Genomic DNA, 22,196 nt, shown 5'->3' with positions numbered 1-22,196 from the left:
CAAAAATGTCACTCTCTAGATGCACAAAGCTGGTAGAGACATCCCCAAAAAGACTTGCAGATGTAAATTGCAGTGAAAGGTGGTTCTACAAAGTATTGACTTGGGGGGGGGGGGGGGGGACTGAATACAAATGCACACCATACTTTTCACATATTTATTAGAAGCATAGGAGCAACTATGCATGGCAATCATTCAGCTTCTATCCCTAATTTCAAAGCTTAAAGCATAACTCCAGCTATGTTTTTTTTTAGCATTGTAAGTATACTGTAAATATTACATATTTGTGGGATCCCTATGGAAGCTAAAAACCACTGTAGTAGTTGCTGCTAATACAGTGATTGTCGCTGTCTTCAGGGTCCTGTGCATAGTGAACATGGAGGTCTCTCGCTTGGCACAGGTGTCATCCACAGAATGCATTCTATGTTTCTCAATTAATGCACAGCATTCTCGGATTGAATGAGGTGACGATTGTGATGTCATTGCTCCACCTCTCCACTCCATCCAGTCAGATCATACCTTGTATTCATTGAGAAAAATGCAAGGCCTTTTGTGAATGGCACCAATGCCAGTGAGCAAACCTATATGTCCACCATGCGTCAGGGCAGCTGCAGGGCATGGGACTCAGGTAAGTATACAGGGGGGTGAGGGGGCTATACAAACACGGAGACATTTTTTGCCTTAAAACAGGGAATGCATTAAGGTAAACAATAGCCAGACTTTAGAGAACCAATTAGGGGCCATTCATACAGATATTAGAGGTTGTCAAAGGTTATCTTCCCACTGCACTAAGTAGAATGTACACTCATCCAGAGTCTAAATAGAAACGTACTAGATGAAAAAATCTAAGATTAAATGTATGTACAGACTTCAGCTCACCACACACATTATAGTCTAATGCCCCGTACACACGGTTGGACTTTCCGACGGAAAATGTGCGATCGGAACTTGTTGTCGGAAATTCCGACCGTGTGTGGGCTCCATCGGATTTTTTCCATCGCAATTTCCGACACACAAAGCTTGAGAGCTGGCTCTAAAATTTTCCGACAACAAAATCAGTTCGCGTAAATTCCGTTCGTGTGTAGACAATTCCGACGCACAAAGTTCTACACATGCTCATAATCAAGCAGAAGAGCATCACTAGCTATTGAACTTCATTTTTCTCGGTTCGTCGTAGGTGTTGTACGTCACCGCGTTCTTGATGTTCGGAATTTCCGAACAACTTTGTGTGACCGTGTGTATGCAAGACAAGTTTGAGCCAACATCCGTCTGAAAAAATCTGATGGATTTTGTTGTCGGAATGTGCGATAATGTGTACAGGGCATAATTGTACAATCACAAATTTCGAATCTGTAAACAAAGAGACACAATGTCCTTTCCGATCGATTTTGGTTTTAGATTAAATTCACTGAAAATTAGTCGATTGGTTCGGATGGAAAATTGGCCATCGGTAACACTCAGTTGCTTTGATCATTAGAATGATCTCTTATATAATTGATCAGATTATAAGGTTGTATGGTGAAAGCAGATACGATTGATAACTTGCAACTGTATCTTCCTACTATCGATTGAAATCCACTTCCCTGTGCATGGCACGTTGATTGGGTTGTTGACTACAGAATTAGTTTCAAAAGCAATTGATCACATAAGAATCTGATCATTTATCAAAGTGCGTATGGCCAACATTAGATTTACCAACAGCTATGTAGTGCAAGGGCCCTTATGATTGGATACAGATTGGGATAATTTAGGTAGGTCTGCCGATTAATATACAGTATATATAATAAATCTAATGTTGATTGTACAGGGATTGTAATGTGTATAGTGACCCACAGAAATATTTTCCAATAAGATGTAAAGTTTATTGCTTTTTTTTTTTTCTTTTTCTATTTTGAGTTCTTTTATTCTGTGTGACAGTTTGTCTCTGTTATTCTGTACTTGTAAAGAAAAAAATCTTTCAATAAAATTTGATAATAATAATAAAAAAAAAAATGTATTGCTTAGTATGAAAGTTATACAAGACAGTATACAAAAAAAAACTAAAGCAATCTATAGATCATGATGATAGATCCTAACAATAATGTCTTGAACAAACATGTATCGAGTCTACATTGGCATATTCCTCCAATCAGGGCCCACAGGCTCCAAATACAGGCAAGCAATATATTATAAATGACATTAGAATTGTAATTTTTCAGAAATCAGTTCATCCTTTGGAATGATCCCTTGCACCTGTAGATCTGCTGTAACTGTCTGCATCACTTCCACTGTTTTGAATATGTCATTTTTTTTTTATCCATTGAAAAGGAGGGTTGTACTAAGGAAGCAAAAAAAAAAAGGCTTGGGGATGAGAGACAAGGAAAACTGTAATCTCCTGCGTTGATCAATCAGCTGATTTGCTGAGGGTCCCATATAAATATAAAGAGCAGCATTTGGAGAGCTCCAAGTCTGTACAACACAAGTAAGGAGAAGCTGAGCCTGACCACAGCGCCCTCTACTGGCCACACGGAATACCTACACCATCCAGATGCAACCTGCAATGATGATGTTCTCCTCCAAATACTGGGCTAGAAGGGGGATGTCCCTGGATTCTGCAATGTCCCAGGATTTTCTAAGCAACTCATCTGTGAGTATAAAATAAACCTCCCTTACTATGAGCCATAAAAATGTTATTGAAGCAAAATGGAAGTCAAGTAGAAAGTTGCACACTATAATGTGCAGATTGTGCCAATAGAAATAGCTAACAACTTGGTTGAACTACTTTAACCTCATTTTCCACTTATTTATCATGTTTTATTAAAGCGGCTTAAACCTAAGTATGTTCTGTCAATTCAACAGCAGATTTATCAGTAGAAATTTCCCATTAGCTTTAATGGAAGCACAAAGCTAGAGTCATTTTGCAGCAGAACAAAAGTCCTGCAGAACTTTGATGGATTACTTTCCCCCTTGCCACCACTTGTAGTTTCAGAGATGTATGACTATGTTCACTTGGGTCTGCTAGGTGCCAAGCCTACACATCCATCTTTATAATGAATACACTAACACAACATGCTATTCCACCAAAAAAAAAGTCTGTTATTCCAACCAATGAAACAATATTTCTTTTAGAGGCAATTTCTACTAGAGCCGATGACTGGGTATTATTTGTGCACTATGAATGAAATCCTACTGCCTTGATTACTTTCCTAATGTGCAGAAGGCATAATTCATGTGTGGTCATTATTCAGAGTTTGGACTGTAGCAGAACAGGCTGAAACGCTGTACAAATCACATTTACTTTGTAAATTCCTTCTGCCGCTAGGAAGAGTCAGCAACTTTGGAGTCTTTTATTTTAGTTTTCAGAAAGTGAGTTCTCTAAACAGGAGCCTTTGCCTGCATCCTGGATATAAAGGGGCTGATTTGGTAAAGGCAAATAGACTGTTCTCTTTGCAAGGGAAGTTGTACTTTGCAAGGAAATTTTTCAGAGTTTAGCGAATGAGGTTATAGTAAAAATGCTGTCATTTTTTATTTTCTTTGCATGTGATTGGGAATTTTTTTGCAAATTAAAACTTTACCACATTCGGTTCTGGGGAAAATTCCAGCTAAAAAAATGTAAAGGTTTTAAATGGAGGTGGAAAATATTAGAATCCTGCAGTTTTTTTTTGTCTACTGTGTCTAAGATGCCCCCTGATATATAGCTCCAGTGACATTAGCAGTAATAGCCTGGCAGGGATTATAATCTTTTCCTACTCTATTCAAAATAAAAAAGTTTTGGCTGGGCTTACACTTTAAAGGGATAACCAAATTCTGGAATCTGTGTAAGTTTAATGCCTAAACACACACAGGCAGTTTTTTTTTCCGTCAACCCAGCAGGCTGAACAAAAAACCCCCGAAAAACTGAGGAGCTTTGTGTACTAACTATGCAATATTAGTACAGTGATCTCCACGCTTAGCTTTTGTGTTCTGACAAGGGGACTGCCCCCCTCCACCGCCAGAACACACTGGTCTGCACTCGCAGCCATTCTGTTGAATCAGGGGTCACTGTTGCTGAATTTTCATGCTGTAGACTTTCAGAGCTCTTGCTGTAGACTCACCACTGCAAATTTGCTACAACTTGGAAAAGTGTCAACTAGAACTTGTGCTTCAAGTGCTCTGAAAATGTACAACTTGCCAGTGAAAATGAGCAGCAAGTTAACAGACTTACAATTCAACACTGCCAACAATTTGTGGCAAGTTATCCTTACTATCTGGGAGAGTGTGGAGGGTATGACAGTAGGCGGTATGTACAGGAGAGGAGTGTGGAAGGTATGACAGCAGGCAGTATGTACAGGAGAGGAGTGTTGAGGGTATGACAGTGGGCAGTATGTACAGGAGAGAAGTGTGGAGGGTATGACAGCGGGAAGTATGAACAGGAGAGGAGTGCGGAGGATATGACTATGGCAGTATGTACAGGAGAGGAGTGCGGAGGGTATGACAGTGGGCAGTATGTACAGGAGAGGAGTGTGAAAGATATGACAGTGGGCGGTGTGTACAGGAGAGAAATGTAGAGGGCATGACATGGGGCGGTATGTACAGGAGAGGAGTGTGGAAGGTATGACAGTGGGCTGTATGCACAGGAGAGGAGTGCGGATGGTATGACAGTGGCAGTATGTACAGGAGAGGAGTGTGGAAGATATGACAGTGGACAGTATGTACAGGAGAGGAGTGCAGAGGGTATGACAGTGGCAGTATGTACAGGAGAGGAGTGCAGAGAGTATGACAGTGGGCAGTATGTACAGGAGAGGAGTAAGGAGGATATGACAGTGGGCAGTATGTACCAGAGATGAGTGTGAAGGGTATGACAGTGGCAGTACGTACAGGAGAGGGGTGCGGAGGGCACGACAGTGGGCAGTATGTACAGGAGAGGAGTGTGGAGGGTATGACAGTGGGCAGTATGTACAGGAGAGGAGTGTGGAAGGTATGACAGTGAGCAATATGTACAGGAGAAGAGTGCAGAGGGTATGGAAGTGCCAGTATGTACAGGAGAGGAGTGTGGAAGGTATGACAGAGGTCAGTATGTACAGGAGAGGTGTGAATGGAGTGTGACAGTGGACAGTATGTACAGGAGAGGAATGCGGAGGGTATGACAGTGGGCAGCATGTACAGGAGAGGAGTGTGGAGGGTATGACAGTGGGAAGTATGTACAGGAGAGAAGTGTGGAGGGTATGACAGTGGGCAGCATGTACAGGAGAGGATTGTGGAGGGTATGACAGTGGGAAGTATGTACAGGAGAGAAGTGTGGAGGGCATGACAGCAGGCAGTATGTACAGGAGAGGAGTGTAGAGGGTATGACGGTGGGCAGTATGTACAGGAGGGAAGTGTGGAGGGTATGCCAATGGGCAGCATGTATAGGAGAGGAGTGTGGAGGGTATGACAGTGGGAAGTATGTACAGGAGAGAAGTGAGGAGGGTATGACAGTAGACAGTATGTAAAGGAGAGGAGTGTGGAGGGTATGACAGTGGACAGTATGTACAGCAGAGGAGTGCTAAGGGTATGACAGTGGCAGTATGTTCAGGAGGGGTTTGTGGAGGGTATGTCAGTGTACAGTATGTACAGGAGAGGAGTGTGGAAGGTATGGCAGTGGACAGTATGTACAGAAATGGAGTGTGGAAGTATGACATGGGGCGGTATATTCAGAAGAGGAGTGTGGAAGTATGACATGGGGTGGTATATTCAGAAGAGGAGTGTATGACATGGGGCGGTATGTATGTGGAGGGTATGACAGCGGGCAGTGTAATGCTTGCAATGGCAAGCACTCATTGGTCAGTGAAACTATGTGACTATGCTCACCAATGAAAACGTGCATTGTAGGCTTCTTTTTCTGGTAAAGTGTACCAGAAAAAAAGAAGCGCTGCTCATTGGTCAATACAGTCACATGGTCACACTGACTAATAAGCGCTTGCCATTTTAGACATTGTGATGGGTATTTACTTTGGGGCTGTGTATTGTGGTGTACAGACTGCTACACTGGCAGCCTGGGGCATCACAGCAGCTACAGTATGTGAAATTTTGGAGTTAGTTCACCTTTTCATTTTTACTGAAAAGGTGAACTTACTTTTAAGGGGGTGAGACACAGGTATTTATATGATCATTCACTCAATAAATTGATGTGACAAAAATGATTGTATTAAATAAGAATCGAAATCATCGGACTTGATCAGACCGTCCATTCAAAGGATTTAGGATTCAATAAATTTCGACATTGGCAAGTCAATCGGCCACATTGGAATTTTATAGGTAGTTTCGAAAGAATATCTGCATGTGTATCAGGCAACTGAACATACACAAGATTGATTAAATGATCACATTCAATACATTGTTATGCTTTTGATACCTCAATAAGAGTGTTTGTATTAAAAAAAAAATATGATCTATCAGAAACAAAGTCATTTTGTATACAGAGATTATCAGGTAAAAAAAACTATGAAGAACATGCACAAAATGGACTTCTATGTGTTCATATATTAAAGGTTTTACGGTGCGCTATACTTCCAAAGTAAGAATTAGGACATACCCTGTCTCTTTAGCCAAGATATATGGTAGTTCAACTCGCATATTCAGATAGGGTAATTCTGATAGATCATATTTATCAATGCGCTATGATGTATATTAAAAAAAAATTCACATAGCTATTTGTCCATTGAAATTGTGTGTAAATTTGTGTGAATGGGACAAAATCAAATGTTCTCATTTCAAATGTGTGATCGTGGAAAATACTACATTATAGCCACTAGATGTTGCTGACTATCTTAGAAGATAAGTATGCTCTTTGACTCCATCTATTGGCCATAATTCCATATTTTCCATATCCACACATTCACGTTGCCTCATTCACACAGAACAAATTTAAAGTGGAATTTCACCCTAAAGGGGAAGTTTCGCTTTATGCTTCTTTTTTTGGAATTTTTTTTGGGGGTAGGAGGGAAGGGGTACCTGGTTTTGATAGGCACCCACTCTCAATTCTGGTCAGATTGCCTAGGCGATTCCATTGGAAGACCCCCCCCCACCCCCCATTCCAGCTTGAAACCCTCTGGGACATGTCACAGGTCTCAGAAGTCTGCAAGATCATTCACAAAGCACAGGGCGGCTTGCGCATGTACAGTGGGAAGCTGGCTGTGAAGCAGCAAAGAGCCGAAGACAATTTTCCATAGTTAATATACCAGTACCAGGGACCTAAAGACCGACGAAGAACCGGTCCAGGTGAAGGTGGTACTGGACAGGTGAGTGTCTGTTTAATTAAAGTCAGCAGCTACAATATTTTTAGTTGCTGACTTAGTGTAATAGTTTGCCCCAGTCCTTGTCACACTAATCCTTGGGCTACACAGGTGATTTTTAAATTCAGAAACAAAATCTCCTAGCACAAGAGCCACTATTTTGTGCTACTGCAGTCGCATGTTGGCCAATTGTTAGGAGAATGGTCTCTTTAGGTTAACCTCCCAGGGCTCTACATAAATGAGACGAATCAATCAAGAGTCTACTGACCCTACGTTCACACCTATGCGATTTTTTAGTGCGTTTTGTAGTTTGCAGAAACACACTACAGTTCATTTAACATGGTTTCCTATGGTACTAGTTCACACCTATGCGTTTTGTGGTCGGTGCATTTTTGGAAAGGGTCGGGGACTTTTTTCCCGCGATTTGCGGCTAATAGACTTCAATGGAGCTGCACCAGAAAAGCAAGTGGTGCATTTTTTATGCGATTTTGGATGTGTTTTGCGTTTTGCGGTTCTTATTTTACCAGTGTATATAGCTGGTTGCTAAGCAGGGGGCCGGGAAACCGGCCACTGCGTCCTCAGCAACCAATGAGTCCTCAGCTGTCAGAGGGGTTCCCCGCTGAAAGCTGAATGTAAAAAAAAAAAAAAAGTTTGCCGGCCAAAAAATTTGTGAAAAACATGGCGTAGGGTTCCCCCCCAGGTCCATATCAGACAGGCAGTATGGTTTCGGAGGGGAAATAAAAAAAATGGCTTGGGGTCCCCCCCAAATCCATACCAGACCCTTATCCAAGCATGCCGCTCATGCTGCAGGTCAGGAAAGGGAGGGGACGAGCGAGCGCCCCCCACTCCTGAACCATACCAGGCCACATGCCCCCACATGGGGGGTGGGTGCTTTGGGGCGGGGGGGGGCTCTGCACCCCCCCCACCCCAAAGCACCTTTCCCTCATGTTGATGAGGACAAGGGCCTTTTCCCGACAACCCTAGCCGGTGTTTGTTGGGGTCTGCGGGTGGGGGGGCTTATCAGAATCCGGAAGCCCCCCTTTAAGAAGGGTGCCCCCAGATCCCAGCCCCTCCTATGTGAATGGATATCGGGTACATTGTACCCCTACCCATTCACCAAAAAAGCAATGAAATGTAATAAAAACACAAGAGCCGGTATTTGACAATTTCTTTATTAATAGCTCTGTCTTCCCTAGCTGTCTCTTCCCGCTGTCTTCTCCTCGAGCTGTCTCTTCCCGCTATCTTCTCCTTCCCGACGTCTCTTCCCACCGCCTTCTCCTCGAGCGGCCTCTTACCGCCGCCGATTACCCGCTATAAAAATGTAAAAAAGCACACAAGGGGCGGGCTCTCAGGGTGATGTCATCGGATGGCCACGCCACATTGCTTTATAAGAGTCGGCAGAGAGCGAGCGACAACAAAACAAGACATCAACAGAACTAGAGAGGCTTTTTAAATTTTTTAGCAGGTAACCTGCGGCGAGGAAGAAGACAGCAGCTGGAAGAGACGGCGGCGGTGGGAAAAGACACCTTAAGGAGAAGACGGCGGGAAGAGACAGCGGGAAGGAGAAGACAGCGGGAAGAGACAGCTTGAGGAGAAGACGGCGGGAAGAGACAGCGGGAAGGAGAAGACAACAGGAAAAGATGGCTCGAGGAGAAGGCGGCGGGAAGAAGAAGACAGCTGGAAGAGACAGCTCGAGGAAGAGACGGCTAGAGAAAACAGAGCTATTAAAGGAATTGTCAAAAACGGGCTCTTGTGTTTTTATTGTATTTCACTGCTTTTTTGATGAATGGGTAGGGGTATGATGTACCCTATACCCATTCACATAGGGGGGCCCAGAATCTTTTTTTGCATATTTTTTTGCAGGCAATTTTTTTTTTTTACATTTTTTATGCGGACAGCTGATGACTCATCGGTTGCTAAGGACACAGCGGCCAGCTTCCCAGCCCCCTCCTTAGCAACCAGCTCTATACAGTGTGTTTTACAGTGCATTTAAAGAGAAAAAAAAACGTAAAATGCAAAATGCATGAAAACTACATGCAAAACCGCATAAAAAATGCTAGTTTAAAAAAACGCAAAATGCACTGAAAAACGTGCCTGAAAACCGCATCAAGCGTAGCCACATAGATGTGAACCTAGACTTAATCTCTTGCACCAATCCAAGTCTATGAGGGGGGAAGAGAAGATCAGCAGCACTCATTCTTTTGAGAGAGTACCATCAGCCCTTTGACATACAGCCTTGTGGAGTGAAGTGTGCACCAGAGTGACCCCTGCTTAGATCAGTGTTAAGACTCATTTACACCAGTATCACCCACTAAAGAGATGGATCACTTTTTGGTGGACCGCTTTTCAGAGGGCGCTTGATAGACGATGAGGAAGCAATATGTCACTTAAAAGCAAGCCATACCTGTAAAAGACGACATGAGCTCTGAGATCCTGTGGCAAGGCTCCCTTTATTTTCTGGCACAGTTTCTGGTACCTTTTGGGACAGTGAGTTAATTAAAATCTTCCCAGCAAGAACAAAAAACATCAATAAAAATCAAAATCTTTCCCATTCTATTGAAAACTAGAAAAACATTTTCAGTAGGATTAAAATGGGAACATCTTGAAAAGATGCATGGGACTCAGACTTTCAAGCAGAAAAATATACGCAGCTTGGTTTTGCTTCAGAAGAAGAGAAGAACCAGACATAATTTTCACTTGCGTCTAGAGTCCTGCTTTAACCTACATTTTAGACTGCATAGTTAACATATAAAGTCCATGAATGATTTTACTAGATGCGCAGGGAAATTATTCACCATATGGTATCTGAGGGTGATTTACAATAACATAATGAAAGATAGACTTCTGTAATGGCCTTGCTCTGGTCTCTTCTGAAATTGCAGTCATTACCTGTGCTGTTAATTAATCATTTTATTCATACTCCTAATGAGATGAGAACTCAATGACAGTTTTATTTCATAATATCGTACATACAGGGTTAGAACACAGTAGTAGTGACCCTGCATGGGCATTGCCTTTTATTGCTTTCACTGGGGTATTCATGATGCATATGCTGTACCTTCTGGGAGTGCTGACTGCTAGCTGCATCAAAATAGGTCTGTATGTCCTATGTTTTAAATATATATATATATATATACACCCATCCCAATTTTGTAAATAATTTATTATATGTTTTCATGTGACAACACTGAAGAAATTACAATTTGCTACAATGTAAAGTAGTGAGTGTATAGCTTGTATAATGCCGCATACACACGACCGGACTTTACGGCAGACTTTCTCCGGCCGACTTTTTCGACGGACTTTACGATGGACTTTCCGAATGAACGGACTTGCCTACACACGATCAACCAAAGTCAGACGGATTTGTACGTGATGACGTACGACCGGACTAAAACAAGGAAGTTCATAGCCAGTAGCCTATAGCTGCCCTAGCGTCGGTTTTTGTCCGTCGGACTAGCATACAGACGAGCGGACTTTTCGACCGGACTCGAGTCCGTTGAAAAGATTTGAAACATGTTTCATTTCTAGGTCCGTCGAACTTTTGGGGAAAAAAGTCCGCTAGAGCCCACACACTATCGAATTGTCCGACGGACTCCGGTCCACAGGACCAAGTATGCCGTAAAGTCCGGTCGTTTGTACGCGGCATAACAGTGTAAATTCGCTGTACCCTCAAAATAACTCAACACACAGCCATTAATGTCAAAACCGCTGGCAACAAAAGTGCGTACACCCCTAAGTGAAAATGTCCAAATTGGGCCCAATTAGCCATTTTCCCTCTCTGGTGTCATGTGACTCGTTAGTGTTACAAGGTCTCAGGTGTAAATGGGGAGCAGGTGTGTTAAATTTGGTGTCATCGCTCTCACTCTCTCATAGTAGTCACTGGAAGTTCAACATGGCACCTCATGGCAAAGAACTCTCTGAGGGTCTAAAAAAAAGAATTGTTTCTCTGCATAAAGATGGCCTAGGCTATAAACAGATTGCCAAGACCCTGAAACTGAGCTGCAGCACAGTGTCCAAGACCATACAGCGGTTTAACAGAACAGGTTCCACTCAGAACAGGCCTCACCATGATCGACCAAAGAAGTTGAGTGCACGTGCTTAGCGTCATATCCAGAAGTTGTCTTTAAATAGAAGAAAAAATAGATGTATGAATGCTGCTAGCATTGCTGCAGAGGTTGAAGGGGTGGGAGGTCAGCCTGTCAGTGCTCAGACCATATGCTGCTTTGCATCAAATTGGTCTACATGGCTGTAGGCCCAGAAGGAAGCTTCTTCTAAAGATGATGCATAAAAAAGCCCGCAAACAACTTGCTGAAGACAAGAAGACTAAGGACATGGAATACTGGAACCATGTCGTGTGGTCTGATGAGACCAAGATAAACGTATTTGGTTCAGATAGTGTCAAGCATGTGTGGCGGCAACCAGGTGAGAAGTACAAAGACAAGTGTGTCTTGCCTACAGTCAAGCATGGTGGTGGGAGTGTCGTGGTCTGGGGCTGCATGAGTGCTACTGGCACTGGGGAGCTACAGTTCATTGAGGGAACCATGAATGCCAACATGTACTGTGACATACTAAAGCAGAGCATGATCCCCCTCCCTTCGGAGACTGGGCTGCAGGGCAATATTCCAACATGATAACGACCCCAAACACACCTCCAAGACGACCACTGCCTTGCTAAAGAAGCTGAGGGTAAAGGTGATGGACTGGCCAAGCATGTCTCCAGACCTAAACCCTATTGATCATCTGTTGGGCATCCTCAAACAGGAGGTGGAGGAGCGCAAGGTCTCTAACATCCACCAGCTCCGTGATGTTGTCATTGAGGAGTGGAAGAGGACTCCAGTGGCAACCTGTGAAGCTCTGGTGAACTACATGCCCAAGAGTGTTAAGGCAGTGCTGGAAAATAATGTTGGCCACACAAAATATTGACACTTTGGGCCCAATTTAGACATTTTCACCTAGGGGTGTACTCACTTTTGTTGCCAGTGGTTTAGACATTAATGGCTGTGTTTGAGATGACAGCAAATTTACACTGTTATACAAGCTGTGCACTCACTACTTTACATTGTAGCAAAGTGTCATTTCTTCAGTGTTGTCACATTAAAAGATAGAATAAAATATTTACAAACATATGAGGGTTTTATATATATATATATATATATATATATATATATATATATATATATATATATATATACACACACTCTGCTCTGCAGCATCCAGTGTAGCGTATATCTACAGTGCATTCCGTGGTGTACTGTTTCTACTACTTTTCTGGTGGTGTACACAGCACACAATACAGTGCAACCATAGTGCAGTTGCTACTACTTTTCTGGTGGTGTACACATCACACAATACAGTGCAGCCATAGTGCAGTTGCTCCTACTTTTCTGGTAGTGTACACAGCACACAAAACAGTGCAACTGTAGTACACTTGCTCCTACTTTTCTGGTGGTGTACACAGCACACAAAACAGTGCAACCGTAGTGCAGTTGCTCCTACTTTTCTGGTGGTGTACACAGCACACAAAACAGTGCAACCATAGTGCAGTTGCTCCTACCTTTCTGGTGGTGTACACAGCACACACAACAGTGCATCCGTAGTGCAGTTGCTCCTGCTTTTCTGGTGGTGTACACAGCACACAAAACAGTGCAACCGTAGTGCAGTTGCTCCTACTTTTCTGGTGGTGTACACAGCACACAAAACAGTGCAACCGTAGTGCAGTTGCCCCTACTTTTCTGGTGGTGTACACAGCACACAAAACAGTGCAACCGTAGTGCAGTTGCTCCTACTTTTCTGGTGGTGTACACAGCACACAAAACAGTGCAACCGTAGTGCAGTTGCTATTACTTTTCTGGTGGTGTACACAGTACACAATACAGTGCAGTGTGGTGTTGCCAAACAAAATATACATCATGTCCGGAAGGCCACCAAGGAGAGGCAGACGCTCACAGGCCACTAAAAGAGGGCAAGCAGGCTCTGTGTCTACAGTCAACAGTGCTGGTCGCGGACATGGTGCATCCTCTGCAGGTGGCTGTGGGGCACGCTTGTCCTTTTTTCCTGCTGCTGGCCGTGTTATTGAGCCAGAACATGCAGAAGAGTTGGTGGAGTGGATAACAAAGCCGCCCTCATCCTCCTCATCCTCTGTCACCCAGGCTCAGAGTAGTTTGCCTTCCAACGCAGCTGCCAAAGTGGCCTATTCCATCGGCTCCTTGTCCACAGTCACTCCTTCCGTAGCCCCACCATCATGCATGGTGGAGTCCCCCGAACTATTTGACCACAGTGTTGGGTACATGCTGATTCAGGATGCGCAGCGATTAGAAAGCTCCATTGTTGGTTCCCAGGTTGAGGAAGGGAGTAACGTGAGCCTAGAGAGAGGGGGTGCCCAAGAAGGATTAGAAACTGGCAGTCATGTTCCCCCAACCACAGCATACTGCCAAGTTTGCTCCATTGACGAGGAGGGAGGGGATGATGAGGTCACTGACTCTACTTGGGTGCCTGATAGAAGAGAGGGGGAGGAGGAGGCACAACTCCAGCGAGGCAGGATGTCCTTTTGGGGGCAGCTTAGGGGCAGCCACACTACTGAATCACACCCAGAACTCTGCAGGTGCAGGGTGCTGCTGACTCCCCACTGATTTTGAAAAGTTCCTTGGTGTGGGCCTTTTTTGACATGTGTGCAGCAGATCGTACCATTGCTGTTTGCAACCTATGTCTGAAGTGGATAAAACATGGCCAGAACAGCAGCCATTTGGGCACCACATGCTTGACCAGACATATGACGACCTCCCATGCAGTCCATTGGCAACAGCACTTGAAAGACCCATATCAAAGAAAAAGGCGGACTTCTCCTTGCTCCTTATCTGGGATCTTCATCCCCACTATACCTCCAGTCCTCTCAAAAACCTGCACTGAGAGGAATGAAGGTATAGCAATAGGTGTCCCAAGTACTTGCAGCCAATATGCTATCAGTACACCTCCATCTGATTTTAGCAGGCAAATTTCCTTACCCCAGTTGCTAAACCAGAAAAAGAAATTCGGTCCCAGCTATCCACATGCTCAGCATCTGAATGCTAGCTTGGCCAAATTGCTAGCACTGCAATTGCTGCCTTTTCAGCTGGTAGACTCTGCCCCCTTCCGTGAATTTGTGGAATGTGCTGTACCTCTGGTGCAGGTTCCAAAACGCCATTTCTCTTCACGGAAGGCCATTCCGGCTCTCTATCGGCATGTGGAAGGCAATGTTTTGGCCTCGTCGGACAGTAAGGTGCATTTTACCGCTGACTCATGGTCCAGCACACATGGGCAGGGATGTTACCTTTCCTTCACGGCGCACTGGGTAAGTCTGCTGGCAGCTGGGAAGGATGCAGGACAGGGTTCAGTATTGTTGGAGCTTGTTCCGCCACCACGCCTCCAAAATGCTAGTAGTCATTCTGCCACAGCTCTCTCCTCCACTCCCTCCTCTTCTTCTTCCTCTATGGCCTCTTCTTCTGATTTCTCCTCTGAACCAGCGGTGCTCCGTAAGCGGTCAAGGGCCTACGCAAGCACTCAGGCAAAAAGATGCCATGTGGTGCTTGAGTTGGTCTACTTAGGGGACAGGAGCCACACTGGAGCAGAGATTCTGTCATCTCTGCAGGGGCAGGCTCAGAGGTGGTTGACGCCATGCCAGCTTCAGCCAGGAATGGTTGTATGCGACAATGGCACCAACCTCCTCTTCACCCTCCGACAGGGACACTTGACCCATGTCCCATGTTTGGCACACATCCTGAATTTGGTGGTGCAGCGGTTTTTGAGCAGGTACCCAGGCTTACAGGATCTCCTGAGGCAGGCCAGAAAAGTCTGTGGCCATTTCCACCGGTCACACAATGCCAGTGCTTGGATGGCTAACATTCAAAGGGAATGCAACCTGCCCACCATCCACCTCATTTGTGAAATGCCCACCAGGTGGAACTCAATGTTGGCAATGCTGCAGCGGCTGCACACGCAGCAGAGGGCCATCAATGAGTACCTGTGTGAGTATGGCACCAGGACAGGGTCAGGTGAGCTTGGCTTTTTTTCGCCACGCCAGTGGTTACTGATCAAGGATGCATGCACTGTCCTGTCACCATTTGAGGAGGCCACGAGGATGGTGAGCAGCGACAATGCATGCATCAGTGATACTGTTCCTCTTGTCTTCCTGTTGGAGCACATGCTTTGTGGAATAATGGACAGAGCACTTGAGGCAGAACAGCGGGAGGAAGAGGAGGACTTCCTTACCTCTCAAGGCCCCCTTTATCCAGATAGCATTCCTGTGGGCCCGCCAAACACACAGGAAGAAGAGGAGGAGGATTGTGTCAGCATGGATGTAGTGGATAACACTCAGCAGTAGTCTTCAAGGGATGGTTTTCAGTCCCCAGAAACCTAAGGAGTTGTACGTGGTTGGGAGGAGGTAGTTTCTGACAACGTCATCCTCAGTGACCCAGAGGACTCACAATCGAATGTGTCTGCAAACTTACCCTGCATGGCCTCCCGGATTCTGCAAAGCCTGCGAAAGGACCATAGGATTCGTGGTACCAAGGAGAGGGATCATTACTGGCTGGCAACCTTTCTTGATCAACGTTACAAGGGTAAGGTTGCAGAATTCATCCTGCTTTCGCAGAGGGAGCAGAGGATGAAACATCTTCAGGAGGCCATGAAGAAAGGTTTGTGCAATGCATTTCCAGACCCTGGGAGGTTACAATTTCCTGGTGCTGGACAATGTGTTGCTGAGGCTTCGGTCAGTCAGAGGAAGAGCGGTGGAGAAAGTGGCTGGCTGACCGATGCCTTAGATGTCCTAGACAATTTTTAGTCCTCAGCGCCAAGGTCTGATAGGTTCAAGCAACCATCGCCAACATCTGCATTACATGGTGCAGGAATATCTTGGGGCAAGAGCAGATTTGGAGACCTTTCCAACAGACCATCCACTGGGTGACTGGGTCACTGGGTCTTGAGGATGGACCACTGGCCAGAACTTGCTCGATATGCAATTGAGCTGCTGGCCTGTCCTGCATCCAGCGTTCTTTCTGAATGCACATTCAGTGCTGTTGGAGGGTTTGTAATGGATCATATAGTGCGCCTGTCCACAGACTCCGTTGATAGGCTCACATTCATAAAAATTAATCAGTCTTGGATCAGCAGCAGCTATCAAGCACCTGATGCTGATGTAACTGATTGATTTTTCTATGGATGTGGGATCACTCAGCATAGTCACTCCCTATGCTGAGTGACTATCCTATTCCTCCTCAATCTTGATGATGGTAGCTGACCAACAATATTTTTGGTTTAGGGTACCACCACCACTGCCTAAGGCCCAATTTTTCTGCCCTTGTTTAACAGGGGCATGTAATTACAATTTTTGATCAAATATTTCACAGCAGGGCCCTTTCCTGCCCTCACCAAGCGTAACTGTGAGGGGTTACAGTGTTGTGGCACCACCACCACTGCCTAAAGCCCATTCGGTCAGAGGAAGAGCGGTGGAGAAGGTGGCCGGCTGACCTGATGCCTTTAACCAATTTTTCAGTCCTCAGTGCCAAGGTCTGATAGGTTCCAGCAACCATCGCCAGCGTCTGCATTATATGGTGCAGGAATATCTAGGGGCAAGAGCAGACTTGAAGACCTGTCCAACAGAGCATCCACTAAGTTACTGGGTCTTGAGGTTGGACCACTGGCCAGAACTTGCTCAATATGCAATTGAGCTACTGGCCTGTCCTGCATCCAGCGTGTTTTCTGAACACACATTCAGTGCTGCTGGAGGGTTTGTAACGGATCAAAGAGTGTGCCTGTCCAAAGACTTCATTGATAGGCTCACATTTATAGTGTGCAATATATAATATAGTGTATTGAAGTGGTTAAGGGGAGCCCTTTGACAGAAAACGGCATGGGTTCCCCCATCAAAACCAGGCCCTTTGGGTCTGGTATGGATTTCGGGGGGGACCCCCACGCCATTAAAAAAAAAAAAGTTTGCTGTGGAGTTTCCCTTAATGTTCATACCAGACCCAAAGGGCCTGGTATGGACTGGGGGGGGACCCACGCTGTTTTTTTCAATTATATTTTTATGTATATTGCTGGGATCTGGCAATACATTACAGCCGTGAGCAATTTTAAATTACATTTTTTCCTTTAGAAATGTCATTTTGCTGCGGTACTGTTCTAAACATGGGAAAAATGCGCTACTTTACAGGCAGACTAAGGGGACCCCCTGGAACGATATTTAAAGGAATATTTAATTTTTATTGTTTCACTTTAAGCATTCTTAAAATCACTGCTCCTGAAAAAACAGCCATTTTAAAAACTTTTTTTGCATTGATACATGTCCCCTGGGGCAGGACCTGGGCCCCCAAACACTTTTTATGGCAATAACTTGCATATAAGCCTTTAAAATGAGCACTTTTGATTTCTCATGTTCGTGTCCCATAGTGACTCTAACGGTGTTCACATGTTCACACAAATTTTTTGTCTGTCGCAAGTTCTGTTGCGAACCAAACTGAGGGCTGTTTGGCTCATCCCTACACCTGAGTAATGAATTTTATTATGGCTCATTTGCACTTGCTTCGACTTCAACATACATTAAAGTTCCTACCGCTTCAGCATGCTTATTTTTTATGTGATTTTGATGCTTCAGTGATGCTTTGATTAAGATTCGATGATGCTTCGATGATGCTTTTTTAAACCTTTAGGCTGCATTCACACCTGAGCATTTTCAGCTCATAAAACACTTGTAAAACGCCTGAAAAACACCTGAAATACGCTCAACAAGCCAAATCCCATTCATTTCAATGACACCTGTTCACATCTGAGCATTTTGTCACCTGAAGCAAAACACCTGAAAAACGCCATAAGCTCGAAAAAGAACATGAGCTTCTTTGGAGCAGATTACAGGCATTTTTCTGCTTTTTACATTGGTGACCTGAACAAAATCATGGCAAAAACACGGCAAAATCACGGTAAGAAATGTGGCCAAATCACGGTAAAAACGCAGCCTTAATGAAGCTTGGCAAATGCCCTGTGTGCGCATTGATTTTGTATTTGTTTGCCCAGTAGAACCCCAGCTCAGTAGTACACCCAGTCAGCAGATCCCCAGCTCATTAGTACCCCTGTTCAGCAGATCCCCAGCTCATTGTTACTCTTGTTTAGCAGATCCCTAGCTTATTAGTACCCTTGTTCAGCAGATCACCTGCTCAGCAGTACCCCCAGCTCATTAGTAACCCTCAGCTCTGCTGATCTGCCATTCAGTGGTAACCTCTAGCTCTGCTGATCTGCCATTCAGTGGTAACCTCTAGCTCTGTTGATCCCCCGTTCAGTAGTAACCTCCAGCTCTGCTGATCCTCTGGTTTGCTGCTCCTCCTCTCTCTCTCTGGTCCCTCTCTGGTCCCGCTCATTTCCCACTATACTGCTCTCACACTACGCAACCAGTCTGACATTGCTAGTTTCTCCTGCTCCGGCCCCCAGCTCTGCTAATCCTCTGCCGCTCAGTGCTCTCTCTCAGGTCCCCACTCTTTCTGCTATAGTGTTCCCATGTTGCACACTAGATCTGACGTCTGCTCTACTCTGGCCCGCACCATCCTGCTGTTCCAAGCTGCACACCAGATGTGACATCTGCACCAGACACTCCCAGAGGCTGTTATAGCCACAAACTTGGAAAAGGGGGGGGGGGGCAGGGCGGAGGCTTGGAGGAGGGGTTAGCGGCAACAGGCCTATGATTTGGAATTGGATGTCTAAAAAGCTCATCTAGGTATTATGGTCAGGTATTCATAAACCTTTAACCATATAGTGTTAGATGAGCTAGAAATATATGTTACGTTGCTTCTGAAAGCATAACCTGTTATCCAGTGAAAAGTGAGACAGAACACACAGACAGAATAGCCTTGCCGACCACCCGTCGTCATTATACTGTGGCAGGTCGGCATAATCCCGCGAACCGTCGTAGCTGTACGTCAGCCCTTTAAATGCCTATAGCAGGCGCACACGCACCGCCAGAGGCACTCGTGCCCGCTTCACGGTGGGGTAGCCGATGCGCGTGGCTGGTGAGAAGAGGAGAGACAGATCGTCTGCTCTTACTAGCTAGGAACCACGATATGTCTCCTCCTCCAGTCCGTTCCATCCCCCTACAGTTAGAAACACAAACAAGGGAACACGTTTAATCCCTTGATCGCCCCCTAATGTTAACCCCTTCCCTGCCAGTGACATTTATACAGTAATCACTATTTTTATAGCACCGATCGCTGTATAAATGTCAGTGGTCCCAAAAATGCGTCAAAAGTGTCTGATCTGTCCGCCGCAATATCGCAGTACCGCTAAAAATCGCTGATCACCACCATTACTAAAAATTTTAAAAAATGCCATAAATCTATCCCATAGTTTGTAGACGCTATAACTTTTGCGCAAACCAATAAATATACGCTTATTGCGATTTTTTTTACCAAAAATATGTAGAAGAATATATATTGGCTAAAACTGATGAAGAAATTTGATTTTTAAAAACATTTTGGGGATATTTATTACAGCAAAAAGTAAAAAATATTGTTTTTTATTCAAAATTGTCGCTCTTTTTTTGTTTATAGCGCAAAAAATAAAAACCATAGAAGTGATCAAATACCACCAAAAGAAAGCTCTATTTGTGGGGAAAACAAGGACATCTATTTTGTTTGGGTACAGTGTTGAGCGACCACACAATTGTCAGTTTAAACGACGCAGTGCCGTATTGCAAAAAATGGCCTGGTCATTAAGCAGGCAATACTGCATTTATTTCCAATATATTATACTCAGTAGTACACATAATTTGAAATTAAACATACATCACTGGCTCTATTTGCTTTAAATCTGGATAGAAAAGGTTTGGTTTTTGCTTTTCCAGTGCTTCCTAGGATATCTCATACCTTCAATACCTCCAAAACAAAGCGAAGCCAAGGCTGGGTTCACACATATGCAATGCGGGAACCAGTGCGATTCCAGTGCGGGTTACCACATCGCATGTTACTCACAGGCAGTTAACACTGCTCTCTGCGAACCGCTGCGGGTGTCAATAGAAAGCTAATGACATCCCCACATTGGTTCGCAGATCGCAGTGCAAACAGTCATATGGTACAAGAATTGGACTGCATGGGTGTGAAAACCCATGCAATACGATTCCAGTGAGGACCAAAAAAAGGGTCCTGCACCATTTTGGTGCAAATGCGATGTGATTTCAGCCATACAGTTTGTACGGCTGAATTTGCATCGCACAGACATCGCATGTGATCTGCACAGCAACGCGGTGCGAATCACATGCAATGTCTATGTTTGCACCAGTGTGGACCAAGCCTAAAGCTGAATAAAAGCCTCTCAAAAGCTGCAGGTACTTCACGCTATCTTTGTCATAGACTTCTATAGAGGCTTTGTAGATGCTTTAGAGCACCAAGAAAGCGACATGGTGTATAATTTTTGAAGTGAAGTAAATGCAACTTACAGAACTGTTAGCTTACCATTTTATTTGGTGATGGGGGCTTTGATTGGCATTCAGAGAGCTTTAAAAAAGACCGTCGTAAGCCACATTTTGAAGCCTGTGTAAACAAGGCCATGTTGTTTTTGAGACATATATATTTTTTGTAGGTATTTTAACAAACACAGTTTTTTTTACTATATAACTTCCATTTGCATTTTTTGAGGGCAGCGCAATACATACACCCCCAAAATAGTCTTAGTTTAAGATATATAGCATATGCAGTGCATCGGTCAGAATACAGGGTTTAGGGCTATGTAGAGCACAGAACAGGTTGCATATTTTATTGGTTAGGATTTACTGCCCCCTTATGTTGTTGTTCAGTGGAGAGTACCCCTTGGTGATCAATGTTGGTGGTCAATGGTGTATGCCCTCTTAAATGTTGGCGATCAGTGGTGAGTGCCTCATAACTGTTGGTGTTTTTCTCTCATAGCACTGGTTTTCAGTGTGCCCTCTTTGTGGTCAATATACCCTGTGTCACAATTTTTTTTTAGTACTTCTTTAAGACTGAATTGTTAGATCCTTGCATATGCCAACCCATGAGTGTTCTCTTATAGCAATGCTGTATTTATGGAGAAAATTCATTTTAAATCACTGATACATCATTATTTTCTTGAAAGTGTTCTGGTACATTATCTGCATTAGGTTTCTTTTATTTGTTAGTGCTCAAACAAAGCCATCACATTTGAATGAACACAGAAAACCCTGTCTCCTACTGCTATAACAGAATTTACTAATTGTTCATGCTGGATTATGAGGATTGTAGAAACATAATGGCAGTTATTGACATAAGAGTATCAGTTTCATGGCATGTAATTATTGGAACAAAGCGTAGAAATGACATTGATTGTTTGGCGTAAAGAATGTTTATGAGTGGCATAGTTAGAATTCATTCCACACAAGGTGTTATTTCACACAATAGAGGCCACATTAAGTTGATAAATAGCTGGGAAACAGATATCTTTAAGTGTGCTTATCTGGAACTCGAAAACTATAATCATGGCCTATTTGGTGTTTTAAAGCTGTGATAATACGCTGCGTATGAGATCTTCATTCTGAAGCAATTTAGAGGACTTCCGTTCAGCTGTATCTACTTCATAGTATTCTAATTAGTGAATCTAAATATGAGACAATAGCACTTGCATTTTTAGGTATGCAGTGTGGTGTCTTTAAAGTTGAACGCCAGGAATTTTTTTTTTTTTTTTTTAATATTAGCTTTGTAAAATTAAATCACTTCTAATCATGGGTCTCCCACTTAGGAGGATGCTGCTGCCTTATATAAAACTCTTAATTTCATTCATCCAATCACTAATATAAGCACCAAACTTCCGGCACTGATATTTCCGTAAAGTTTCGGCCCTCTTACAAGGAAGGACTGTGGGTCGCTTGCTATATATACACAGAATACAAGGAGTTCTGTGATTGAATAAAGGAAGGGTTGGATGAATGTCACCATATTCCCTTTTCCAATCACAGAATGC

General features: G+C 44.0%; 1 protein-coding gene across 1 annotated transcript in view; it reads left to right on the top strand.

The window, feature by feature from the left end:
• Positions 1-2,415: 2,415 nt before the first annotated feature.
• The window catches only part of TPH2 (tryptophan hydroxylase 2), a 471,842-nt gene continuing 452,061 nt past the window's right edge, over positions 2,416-22,196 (top strand). The window contains exon 1 of the mRNA XM_073620034.1: positions 2,416-2,623. Coding sequence (XP_073476135.1) covers positions 2,525-2,623 — 99 coding nt within the window. The 5' untranslated portion in view covers positions 2,416-2,524. The remainder of the gene's footprint in view (positions 2,624-22,196) is intronic.

Source organism: Aquarana catesbeiana, linkage group LG03 (genome assembly GCF_042186555.1).
Source record: "Aquarana catesbeiana isolate 2022-GZ linkage group LG03, ASM4218655v1, whole genome shotgun sequence".
Lineage (NCBI taxonomy): Eukaryota > Metazoa > Chordata > Amphibia > Anura > Ranidae > Aquarana > Aquarana catesbeiana.
The sequence above is the reverse complement of the archived record's forward strand: the minus strand, read 5'-3'. Positions and strand labels throughout refer to the sequence as shown.